This window comes from Myxine glutinosa, chromosome 1, assembly GCF_964187855.1.
Source record: "Myxine glutinosa chromosome 1, kmMyxGlut1.1, whole genome shotgun sequence".
NCBI lineage: Eukaryota > Metazoa > Chordata > Myxini > Myxiniformes > Myxinidae > Myxine > Myxine glutinosa.
This window is the reverse complement of record NC_136261.1, coordinates 112,511,856-112,524,888: the sequence shown is the minus strand read 5'-3', so window position 1 is coordinate 112,524,888 and position 13,033 is coordinate 112,511,856. Positions and strand designations below refer to the sequence as shown.

At 47.7% G+C, this 13,033-nt stretch overlaps 1 protein-coding gene across 6 annotated transcripts in view; it reads left to right on the top strand.

The window, feature by feature from the left end:
* The window catches only part of LOC137427517 (luc7-like protein 3), a 127,605-nt gene that overhangs the window by 67,641 nt on the left and 46,931 nt on the right, over positions 1-13,033 (top strand). For all 6 annotated transcript variants that reach the window (XM_068117085.2, XM_078776149.1, XM_068117075.2 and 3 more), the window contains 2 exons: positions 1,894-2,153; positions 10,841-10,974. In XM_068117085.2, coding sequence (XP_067973186.1) covers positions 1,894-2,153; positions 10,841-10,974 — 394 coding nt within the window. The remainder of the gene's footprint in view (positions 1-1,893; positions 2,154-10,840; positions 10,975-13,033) is intronic.

Below are 13,033 nucleotides of genomic sequence, written 5' to 3'. Positions count from 1 at the left end.
AATCGAAGCCCTACGCAGTATGTTCGCCATTCATGGTATTCCTAATTGCATTGTATCGGCCAACGGCTCATCTTATACAAGTGTAGAGGTCCTGAGCTTTTGCAAGGAAAATGGCATCCAGCATTATACCTCTGTTCCATACAAGCCTGCCAACAATGGCCAGACTGAGTGAGAAGGCCGTTCAGATCGTGAAGAGTGGACTAAAGCGTGTTACGGAAGGGACCACACAAACTCGCTTGGACTGAGTCCTATTGAGTTATCACACACGACCACATCATGCTACTGGTCGTTTTCCTCCATCAATGTTAATGGGCCGCGAGTTGAAGACAAGGTTGTCACTTGTGCACCCAGATACGGTGGCCAATGTCGAATTGAAGAAATTCCAGCAGAAGCATTATCATGACTGTACGTCTGTGAATTGTGAAATTTATGTAAATGATCCTGTGTTTGTTCTCAATGCCGGCCTGGGTGAGAAGTGGTTGTCTGGGGTAATTATCGAGAGTGTTGGTAGTCAGATTTTCCTAGTTAAACTGTCTGAAGGTAGACTTCAGCGGAAGCACCTTGATCAACTCAGGTTGCGTCATACCAAACCAGCAGAACCACCTGTATTTGTACCGCTACCTGTTCAACCATCCGAGAGAGTGCCTTTATCGCCCCTCGTACTTGCACCTGCACCTGTGGAACCCTTACCAGAAACGTCCCCAACCAATGGCTTTCCAGTCGAGGATGTTTCACCCACTGTGAGCATTGTCATTACCGAACCACCGGTTGCTGTTAGGCGTTTGAACCGCAAATGTCGTGCGCCGACGCTCCTTGATATTTAAGGGGGGAATTGTAACATACTGTGATGTGATATATCCTTTTCTGGGTTCCGCCACCTGTTGGGCACCCCAAGTGCTTTTTTTTTCCCCCCGTGTCATCCCTTCTGGGAATAAACCGCTGTTTGGACTCTTGCTTTGTGTATCTGAATCCCTCGATTTGCGATGCCATCAGTCTCGTAAGGACTTTACACTATCTTCTCCTTGTTGATGCTGGAGTTTCTCAAGGCCACATCTTGGGCCCAGTCTTGCTCCTCATTTATTTAAATCACCTCTCTACTGTCCTGCATCACCCTCTTTTCCTGTTACTTAAATTGCAGATGCCTCCACTTTGTCAATAGAATGCCATTCAATCATTCAATAATGGCATTCAATCATGGTGCAAATAGAATGCCATTCAATCAGGCAACTTTCATACACACATTCTATCTCTCCAGAAGGATCGTCTCATATAACCACCTATGTATTTCCACATGAACCATAGTATGAGTTTCAATTTATTGAGCTTCTGTGCTTCACCTTCAGTTGGTCACAACCGCTCCTGGGCAGACAATGTATCCAAGCTGACCTACAGGCCAGCTGCATACTGGGTATATTATCTATCGTGCCAAGTCCTTCCTTGGTAAATCTGAACTTCTCTTGGCCTACAGGGCCTTTGTGCATAGCTCGATGTAATACTTCTATCCCCTGTGGGCCGGTGACCCTGTTTCTCTCTCCTCAAAGGATGCAAAGCTCTCAAGATTATTGGCATCTCCCACAAAGAAGCTGAAGCACAAGGCCTGCTGCCTCATCAAATTTCCCATGGCAGATAGGCTGATGACCTCAGATTTTCACCGTCTCAATTCTGGTTTTGCTCCCTCTACTCTTCTAACTCTCAAACCCTCCTCATTTCCCCTTCTTCAGTGTCCTATCCTTCTCTCCCCGTTATCCTTCCTGTTCAATTACATTCTCAATTTGCATCTCCTCAACTAATATGTAAATGTGCTCCTAAGACACTTGTACAAGTGGCTAAATGAGTAATTAGATTGGAAGTGAAGTTTTACATGTTAATTTGATTGTCACACCCCTGTAACAGGAAAAATTACGGAAACGACGAAGAGATGAGAGAGTGTCAGGTGATGTTCAGGAACGTGAGGTGGTGAAAACTCACGAGAAAGTTAAAGATGACAGACAACAGTGTGATGAAGTGCTGGCACGAAGCAAAGATCGGGCACGAAGCAAAGATGAAGTGCAGATGTGTGAACAGCAGGGTGATTGTGGAAACCGAAAGAGAAGCTGGAGGAAGAGTCGATCACAGGAACGTCATTCATCCATCCGAGATCGAGAAATACACAGGTATGATTTGAGTGCTTAAGGTGGTGGCAGGGAGTAAAACGATGTTATTATTGACAACATGAGTTGTACTACACTGATGCTGTGTTTGCCTGCATTTGTACAAGATGAGGAAGCTGTATTCTAACAAGGAATTATGTAAATTATTGTTCGAGATTGCCTCCCTTCACAATGGAAGTTGGCTTGTATCAGTCCTATCCATAAGAAAGGATGCCAAGACAGACTCTGAACGATGGAACAATAAGCCTTCTTCCCATTAATCAGCAAGTTCATGGAATCGATCATCTCAGCATACCACAAGTCTTGCTTCTTCTCCAAATCTTTAACATAATTTCACAAATTTAGGTAAATGATAGTCGTACAATGTGTGGCGGTTTATGACCATCGTCAACAAGGTTTTCAGGCAATTTGGCGATGGTCATAAAAGTTTAACATGTTTAACTTTTACTACGCATTGTCAGCAATAGTCGAAGATCATCGTGTAGTGCACGGCAGTCTACGATTTTTTATTTTTTTATTTTTTTGTATACAAGATCGAGGCTCGTATAAGAGAGAGGGAAGCACACGAGCACAACAGTAGAGAACAGGGACATCGGTAGATCTGTGGGAGGGAGAGGGCTTGGGTGGAGGCGGCACGGGAAAGGGGGGGGGGAGGGGGTGGGAGAGGTATAAAACACATGGACATTGCTAGGACTTCCAGGAAAGAAGTTGGAATTTCAAAAAAGTGGATCTGGGGTGAATTAATGGGGGTAGAAAAGATCAAGGTTTTGGATGGGGGAAGATAAGAGATAGTGGTGAATAGCTGTTTTAAAGACATGGAGGGAGCAGTGGGATTGAAGAGAGTGAGGGAGTTTGTTCCAGAGGTGGGAGAAAAGAGGAATGAAGGAGTGAAGGTGAGCAGAGAGTCTTGATTTTGGCAATTTCACCATAAGAGGGTTGCAGGCAGCTCTTGTGTGACCTGCAGGAATATTTGGGGGGACAGAGCACAGAGAGAGCTGGGGGACCAAGGCCGGAGAGGAGTCGGTAGAAGACAAAGACCACCAAACCTGCCTGCGGTGAGTGAGTGAAAGGCCCTCGGAGTTAGCTTCATCGCGGCAGATTCCAATGATTCTGAAAGCTTTGGTTTCAACAGCGTGAAGCCGAGCTAGGTGTGAGGAAGGAGCACCAGCCCAGAGGGGGGAACAGTATTCCATTGAGCTGCGGATGAAAGCCTTGTATGTGGTGAGGAGCTCAGGTGTGCCAAGGAAGGACTTCGCATGACGGATGATACCCAGTCGGCGACTGGCTTTGGATGCCAGCTTGGAAATGTGGTTTTCCCAGAAAAGATCATGGCAGATAGTGAGATCCAAAAGCTTGAGTGACAGAACTTCTTGGAGAGGATTGTTCAGCAAGTATACACAAAGAATTAAGTTAAGCACCCCCCCGTTTTTTTACAACCTCGCACATTACAAGTTTGTTGTCGTCAAAACAGTGTAATATACCCATGATATTGCTATATTTTCTGGAGAAGTGATATTATGGTCACATAAAAACATGACAATCATGCCGTTTTCAATATTTTATTCTGAATAATTTAAGGTGAAATTTTTTGGGAATTTTAGGCATATTTTCACCTCAATTTAAGTATGGAGCTATAGGTCCATCACGGACAGTGTGGATGACGTTTATGTTTTCTAACGTACAGTCATTGTTCTGAGAAGACCTCTAGCGATCTTTGCGTCAATAACGTGTGTAGGACCCACGTGATCGGATCACTGACTCAACCCTACGTCTCATAGACCCTGTAAGCCGTCGTATGCGTTGCTGTGGCAGGTTGTTCCATTCCCGATGTAATGCACGTTCCAATTCATCCAGATTGGCTATTGGAGGGACCATCTTCGCAATTTGTCATCCCAACATGTCCCAAACGTGCTCGAGGGGGTTCAGGTCAGGACTGTACGCAGGCCAGGGGATGGTTGTCACAGCACCTTGCTCCATCCGATCACGTGGGTCCTACACACGTTATTGACGCAAAGATCGCTAGAGGTCTTCTCAGAACAATGACTGTACGTTAGAAAACATAAACGTCATCCACACTGTCCGTGATGGACCTATAGCTCCATACTTAAATTGAGGTGAAAATATGCCTAAAATTCCCAAAAAATTTCACCTTAAATTATTCAGAATAAAATATTGAAAACGGCATGATTGTTATGTTTTTATGTGACCATAATATCACTTCTCCAGAAAATATAGCAATATCATGGGTATATTACACTGTTTTGACGACAACAAACTTGTAATGTGCGAGGTTGTAAAAAAACGAGGGGGTGCTTAACTTAATTCTTTGTGTATATATGGGAGGGTTTTCCAGATTATCTTTTCGGAGAGACATAGTAAGAGTGTGAGATTTGTCAGGATTGAAAGACATGTTCCACTTGTTTGACCAGTCTGTGATTTTGTCCAGGTCTGCAGAGAGCGAGGAGGCTGCAGACTGCCGATCTGAGGGATGAGGTATGGAGCGGCAGAGAGTGGAGTCATCAGCAAAGAGATGGAGAGTATTTTCCAGGGAGTCGGAGAGATCATTGATGAAGACCAGAAAAAGCACAGTGCCCAGAACACTTCCTTGTGGAACTCCGGCCTGATTATGACCAGAGAGGAAGTGCGCAAGCCATGCGTGGACATTTCCATGGATACCATAGGATGAGAGTTTGGTGAGCAGAGCTGGGTGCCAGACCGTATCGAAGGCACGTGATATGTCAAGGGAGACAGCTCTGATTTCCTATTTGATATTGAGGACCTCCATCCATTGTCGAGACAGCAGAAGCAGCATGTTCAGAGTAGAATGACCTGGTCTGAATCCAAATTGATGATCCGAGATCAAGCCATTGGAGAAGAGGAAGGATTTGATGTCAGAAGCGATGATTGATTCATGACCTTGCTGATTATTGGGAGCAGGCTGATTGGTCTGTAGTTGCAAGGATCTGTTTTTGCAACTTTTTGTGTAAAGCGGTAAAGTTGGCTGATTTCCAAACTGATGGCAGATTACCTTGAGCAAAGGAGAGGGTGAAAAGAACAGAGAGAGGGTGAGATAGAGTGGCAGAGCACGATTTTAGGACCTGTGGGCTGATGCCGTCTGGTCCAGTTGCAGAATCAGAGTCGAAGTTTGACAAAAACTTCTCCACTTCGTCAGGAGAGAAGGATACAGAGTCCTGGAGCAGCTGGTTTCGACTGGGAAAGTTGGGTGCAGAGGGAGATGGGTTTGGGACACACAATTTAGAGGTAAACACAGAGTTAAGGCATTCAGCTTTTTCACATGCGGTGTCAGCTGTGCAACCGTTTGAGTTAAGGGAGGGGATGGAGGGGGAACAAACATTTGAAACAGATTTGACCAGACACCACCAGGATTTGGCAGAGGGAGACAGGTTTGAGAGTTCAATTTTGAGAGTGGAGAGATATTGTTTCCTGGCTCTCCTGAGGGTAGACACACACTTGTTCCGAGCTTTGTGAAAGTAACAGATTTCCGTCAGTTGGATTCGCCTTCCATGAGGTGAAGGCAAGTTGCTTCATGGCAACTGCCTCACCATATGCTTCAGTGTACCATGGATGGGAGGAAGGGTATGACAACTGAAGACGAGATGGGATAAATCTGTGCATGAGAGAAAGCAGTTTACTTTGGAAGAATTCCCAGGAAGAGTTGATGTCAGAGGCAGTGGAGATGGGAGACCAGTCCAGATGATTGATGGCTGCTTGCAGACCGTGCCAGTCAGCCTGAGTGAAATGCCAGACTCGTCGGCGCTGAGGAGGCTCTCTGAGAATGGCCAGAGAGATATCCACTTTAACAAGGAAATGATCAGAAGAACCGATTGGATCAGAAGAAGAGCAGCAGACATTTGCAGGGAAGTTAGTCATAACCAAGTCTAGAAGAGAAAATACTCCATTGACTGAGATCCGGGACGGGAAATTGACAGATTGTGTCAGTCCCAGTGAGTCGCAGAAGTCCTTTGCTGAGATGCCATGGCTGGTGTGAGAGGAACTCACACCCAGCCAACTGGCATGTTGACAGTTGGTCGCCACAAATGAGGAAGAGAGAGTTGGGATGAGTGGATAGAAGTTGGTCCATGTTGTCAGACAGGGAGATGTAAATTGAGTCATCACTTTTTCGAGGACGGTGCAGAACACATTTGAACAAAAGGTGGGAGCGGAGAGGAAGCCGTAGCCAGAGGTACTCCTGGGGGTGGGGTGGAGAGAGGGCAGTGCAAGCAGAGTGAGGAAGAGTTTTTGATAAAGATAGCAACCCCACCACCAGGAAGAGGCTCAGGTCCATCATACTGGAGGAGGGAGTAACCTGGGAGAGATACCAAGGAATCAGAGACATCATGAAGGAGGAAAGATTCTGTTAAGCAGATTACATCTGGTTTGTCAGAAGCAACCTGTATGGAGAGATAAGTCAGGTTTGGGTGAAGGCCCTGGATGTTTGAGGTCCATACCGTTAAGGAAGAGGGAGGAGGAGCATCAAGTGCAGGAGGGGTAGGGTAAGATGAGGGGGGGGGGGGGGAGAGGGGGAGGTATGGAGAGCTGTTAATAGTGTGTCAGTGATTGCAGAATAGTTGGTTTCGGAGAAAGGGAAGGCCAAAAGGATGAGGAGGTCAAAGGTTTGATGGTGATGGGAAGAGGCACAGTGAGGTGTGTTGTTTGAGGGGGGGGGGGGGGGGGGGATGTGATGGAAGGGAGAGGAAGTGGGGAGGAGGCAGCTTTGTGGAGGAGGTGGTCGGGGGGAGATTTGGAGAGGGATTGTAGGGGGGGGCGATTTGAAGGGGAGGGGTGAGGGGGGAGTTTTGAAGGTGATGGGTGAGTGGGGAGTTTTGAAGGGGATGGGTGAGGGGGGAGTTTTGAAGGCGATGGGTGAGGGGGGAGTTTTGAAGGAGATGGGTGAGGAGGGAGTTTTGAAGGGGATGGGTGTTTTGAAGGGGATGGGTGAGGGGGGAATTTTGAAGGGGATGGGTGAGGGGGGAGTTTTGAAGGGGATGGGTGAGGGGGGAGTTTTGAAGGGGATGGGTGAGGGGGGAGTTTTGAAGGGGATGGGTGAGGGGGGAGTTTTGAAGGGGATGGGTGAGGGGGGAGTTTTGAAGGGGATGGGTGAGGGGGGAGTTTTGAAGGGGATGGGTGAGGGGGGAGTTTTGAAGGGGATGGGTGAGGGGGGAGTTTTGAAGGGGATGGGTGAGGGGGGAGTTTTGAAGGGGATGGGTGAGTGGGGAGTTTTGAAGGGGATGGGTGAGGGGGGAGTTTTGAAGGCGATGGGTGAGGGGGGAGTTTTGAAGGAGATGGGTGAGGAGGGAGTTTTGAAGGGGATGGGTGTTTTGAAGGGGATGGGTGAGGGGGGAATTTTGAAGGGGATGGGTGAGGGGGGAGTTTTGAAGGGGATGGGTGAGGGGGGAGTTTTGAAGGGGATGGGTGAGGGGGGAGTTTTGAAGGGGATGGGTGAGGGGGGAGTTTTGAAGGGGATGGGTGAGGGGGGAGTTTTGAAGGGGATGGGTGAGGGGGGAGTTTTGAAGGGGATGGGTGAGGGGGGAGTTTTGAAGGGGATGGGTGAGGGGGGAGTTTTGAAGGGGATGGGTGAGGGGGGAGTTTTGAAGGGGATGGGTGAGGGGGGAGTTTTGAAGGGGATGGGTGAGGGGGGAGTTTTGAAGGGGATGGGTGAGGGGGGAGTTTTGAAGGGGATGGGTGAGTGGGGAGTTTTGAAGGGGATGGGTGAGGGGGGAGTTTTGAAGGCGATGGGTGAGGGGGGAGTTTTGAAGGAGATGGGTGAGGGGGGAGTTTTGAAGGAGATGGGTGAGGGGGGAGTTTTGAAGGGGATGGGTGTTTTGAAGGGGATGGGTGAGGGGGGAGTTTTGAAGGGGATGGGTGAGGGGGGAGTTTTGAAGGGGATGGGTGAGGGGGGAGTTTTGAAGGGGATGGGTGAGGGGGGAGTTTTGAAGGGGATGGGTGAGGGGGGAGTTTTGAAGGGGATGGGTGAGGGGGGAGTTTTGAAGGGGATGGGTGAGGGGGGAGTTTTGAAGGGGATGGGTGAGGGGGGAGTTTTGAAGGGGATGGGTGAGGGGGGAGTTTTGAAGGGGATGGGTGAGGGGGGAGTTTTGAAGGGGATGGGTGAGTGGGGAGTTTTGAAGGGGATGGGTGAGGGGGGAGTTTTGAAGGCGATGGGTGAGGGGGGAGTTTTGAAGGAGATGGGTGAGGAGGGAGTTTTGAAGGGGATGGGTGTTTTGAAGGGGATGGGTGAGGGGGGAATTTTGAAGGGGATGGGTGAGGGGGGAGTTTTGAAGGGGATGGGTGAGGGGGGAGTTTTGAAGGGGATGGGTGAGGGGGGAGTTTTGAAGGGGATGGGTGAGGGGGGAGTTTTGAAGGGGATGGGTGAGGGGGGAGTTTTGAAGGGGATGGGTGAGGGGGGAGTTTTGAAGGGGATGGGTGAGGGGGGAGTTTTGAAGGGGATGGGTGAGGGGGAGTTTTGAGGGGATGGGTGAGGGGGGAGTTTTGAGGGGATGGGTGAGGGGCGAGTTTTGAGGTGATGGGTGAGTGGGGAGTTTTGAAGGGGATGGGTGAGGGGGGAGTTTTGAGGAGATGGGTGGTGGGGGGAGTTTTGAAGGAGATGGGTGAGGGGGAGTTTTGAAGGGGATGGGTGAGGGGGGAGTTTTGAAGGGGATGGGTGAGGGGGGAGTTTTGAAGGGGATGGGTGAGGGGGGAGTTCTGAAGGGGATGGGTGAGGGGGGAGTTCTGAAGGGGATGGGGGAGGGGGGAGTTTTGAAGGGGATGGGTGAGGGGGGAGTTTTGAAGGGGAGGGGTGAGGGGTGAGTGGGGAGTTTAGGAGCGGAGCGGTGAGGTGGAAGTTTAAGAGGGGAGGGGTGAGGTGGAAGTTTCGGAGGGGAGGAGTGAGGTGGAAGTTTAGGAGGGGAGGGGTGAGGTGGAGTTTAGAAAGTGGACGATTGATGAAAAACGAACATTTATTACAACTTGGGTTTATTGTGATTTTCAAGTCGGAGATCCGTTTGAGAACGATAGAGGAGGGGTGGAATGAAGGTGAGTTTAGAGAATGTAGGGAGGAATGACTGTAAGAGATTGATTTTTTTTTGAGGTGGAATGATTTGAAGAGGAAATTGAAAAAGCCTTTTAAATAGGAAGAAAAACAGCGTGTTGTAATCACCCACTGAATAAAACACTGCATGGGAAAGTTTGAACATATTTAAACAAAACCATGAAAAACAATCTGGGGAAAGTACCTGAAGTGAGGGCGTGGATCAGAGAAAGGGTTAAATGAGATGGAGGAAACTAGAATTTGAAAGCCGAGTTACGGCTGGAGATAGAAGGAAGAGGTGGAAGAAAAGGAGATAAAGGGGGCAGAGCGAGGAGAGAAGGAAATAATTCCGTCCGTGGCCAGACGGAAGCCAATCAGACCACAGAATCTTGTTTCTCACAGTCTGAGAGTCCTTTAGGTGCTTTTTTGCAAACTCCAAGTGGGCTTTCATGTGTCTTTCACTGAGGAGAGGCTTCCGTCTGGCCACTCTGCCATAAAGCCCAGATCGGTGGAGTGTTGCAGTGATGGTTGTCCTTCTGGAAGTTTCTCCCATCTCCACACAGGATCTCTGGAGCTCAGCCAGAGTGAACATCGGGTTCTTGGTCACCTCTCTTACCAAGGCCCTTCTCCCCCGATTGCTCAGCTTGGCTGGGCGGCCAGCTCTAGGGAGAGTCCTGGTTGTTCCAAACTTCTTCCATTTAAGAATTATGGAGGCCACTGTGGTCTTGGGAACCTTCAATGCAGCAGAATTTTTTTTTGTAGGTTTCCCCAGATCTGTGCCTCGATACAATCCTGTCTCTGAGCTCTGCAGGCAGTTCCTTCGACCTCATGGCTTGGTTTTTGCTCTGATATGCATTGTCAGCTGTGAGACCTTATATAGACAGGTGTGTGCCTTTCCAAATCATGTCCAATCAATTGAATTTATCACAGGTGGACTCCAATCAAGGTGCAGAAACATCTCAAAGATGATCAAGAGAAATGGGAGGCACCTGAGCTAAATTTCAAGTGTTATAGCAAAGGGTATGAATACTTATGTCAATGCGATATTTCAGTTTTTTCTTTTTAATAAATTTGCAAAACTTTCTAAAATCCTGTTTTCTCTTTGTCATTATGAGGTATTGAGTGTAGATTGATGAGGGAAAATATGAATTTAAACGATTTCAGCATAAGGCTGCAACATAACAAAATGTGAAAAAGTGAAGGGGTCTGAATACTTTCTGAATGCACTGTACATGTGTTTGTGTTATTCTTCTTCTTTGTTCTACTGCCTACATGTTATGCATTTAAAACCAACAGCAGAAGTGAAAATGGGAGAGAGAAAGCAGTTAGAAGTAGGGAAAAGCTCAGAATACTGATAAATTGAGAGCTTAATCAGGAGTTTTTCCTGCTTTGCTTACACAAAAATGGCAGGATTTTGACCTTGCTCACAACAACCTGTTACACCCTCCTTTCCCTTATACTCAACCTTATCTCCAACTTTTCTCTCCTCCCATTATCTTTTGCCTCTTCTCAACTTGGAAATCACAATAGTGTGGCTAATGAAGACTAAACTGGAATCCAATCTTGAGAGTTGGTGCTGTTTTCCTTTTTCAGGATGTCATGGCAGTCACATGTTTGTTTGCTTATACGTGCTTGTGTTAACCAGAGGCAAAGATGGAAGTCGAGATCTCCTGCAAGATTCAATGGGAGACTTGCGTCGAAGAGGGGACTTGGATTCCCGGCACAGAGATGATCGGAGCCACAGTCAAGAACACTGTGGAGAAATAAGTGACAGAGAAGGTGTGGGCATGTTTTAAAGTACTGCACACACACACACACACACACACACACACACACACACACACACACACACACACACACACACACACACACACACACACACACACACACACACACACACACACACACACACACACACACACACACACACACACACACACACACACACACACACACACACACACACACTATATATATATATATATATATATATATATATATATATATATATATATATATATATATATATATATATATATATATATATATATATATATATATTGTTACGGTTCCCCCGCCGCCCTTCCTACCCTTACCACGGGGGGATTAAGCCCCTTGTTCCTTCTGGGTCGGCGGAACCGAGAGACTTGAAACGCCCCTCCCGGGTGAACGCAAGGTAGGGTTTCGGGACCAAGTCTCGCACGTACCTAAATACCTGCGCCGCCGCGGAAGAGGGGAAGCAAGCCTCACACGAGCCACGTGTAATGTGAGTACACCGAGCGGATTGCGTACCACGTGGTCCGTGCAGTTTTCTTGGTATTGGAACCCGATTAGAGCGGTTCTATTCGTACCACGCTTAGTCAATGGTGGAAAACACAAGGACGATCGAATAAAGGAATAACAGGATTTAATTACTATTATTTACACTGTACAATTCGGTAGAAAGCAGACACAGAGCAGAACGTAAGCAGTCTTATATTTTCCCAGACTCGGGCCCGGTCACACTCACAAAGGGGAAATGCAGGCAGGATGATGTTCAGGCCAAACGTGCCGACTTGGTCGTCCAGGAACGGCCCCGTCCGGCTCTCCTCGGTCACAGCACGTCCCGCGATGATGGCAAGCAGGTGGTGGAAGGATCCTCGTAGCGCGTCTCTCGAACAAAAGGCAGCAGATGAGGCAGGAAGATGGGAAGGAATGTATGCGTTTTCACGGCGGCTTTCCCCAGCGCGTCAAGTCACCAGCGCGCTATCACTCACGTAACCCGATGCAATAGCGGCTCGGCTTTAAGCTCAACCGAGCGTCACTTTAATACGAGCGTTTATACTTGGTTCATGCGCGTCTTTCTCCAATCTCGTAACTCTCATCAATACTCAAGTGCTTCTCCCATAAGAACTGCCTCATTCGTCAAGCGCCTCTCCCATAACTCCTCTGACTGCGCTCTCATAACTCCTCTCTCATAACTCGGGTGCGGGCTGTTTGCAAAGGGGCTTTATTGCCACACCCTTAACCCCCTCGAACGTTCCAACCACGCCCTGTGACGCATTGCTGCAGCCGCACCTTCTGAGCCCTGATTGGCGGCTCACGCTTACCGTCAGCTTCTTTGCCGCCCTCATTCGGTCCCTGCCTCGATTTGCCAGGCCTGCCTCGTGTTAATTCGCGCCAAAAACCAACGCAATCAAGGCATCATCCACCAAGGGAAACCTAACTCTCATTAATCTACTCGACGCAAAACTAACACAGGAAAAGGACTATTCTCACACATACTAAGAAATAACTGCACTACAAATGAGGCTTCATGTTGTTGTGTGACTAACTATGAGGGGGAAATTTAACCTTTATTGTATAAAACTCAAAACCGCAACAATATATATATATATATATATATATATATATATATATATATATATATATATATATATATATATATATATATATATATATATATAGATAGATATATATATTGTGGTTTTGAGAACCCACACTTGTAAATATGACATCATTGAAGGTTAAAGGTAGTACCCCATAGATAGGCCACAAGCAACACGTAGGTCACCATAGGACATCAGTTATTTCTTAGTATGTGTTAGATGAGGCCATTTTCCAATAGTTGAATCTGCGTTGCGTCAATCAAATAAGAAGTAGGCCCTTTCGTCCATTTTGCCAGCCCCCCTCCAAGCGACGCCATTAGGCACGCTCCAGTCTGTGCCCCATGGCCCTTCCCAATTTGTTACGCGCCTTTGTTACCAGCGTTCACTGCCCTTGAGCGTGAGCTCGCTCAACGCCGCCATAAGCCACGAGGTGAAGCCCGGAAAAAGGAGGCGGAGCACCAAGGAGGAGG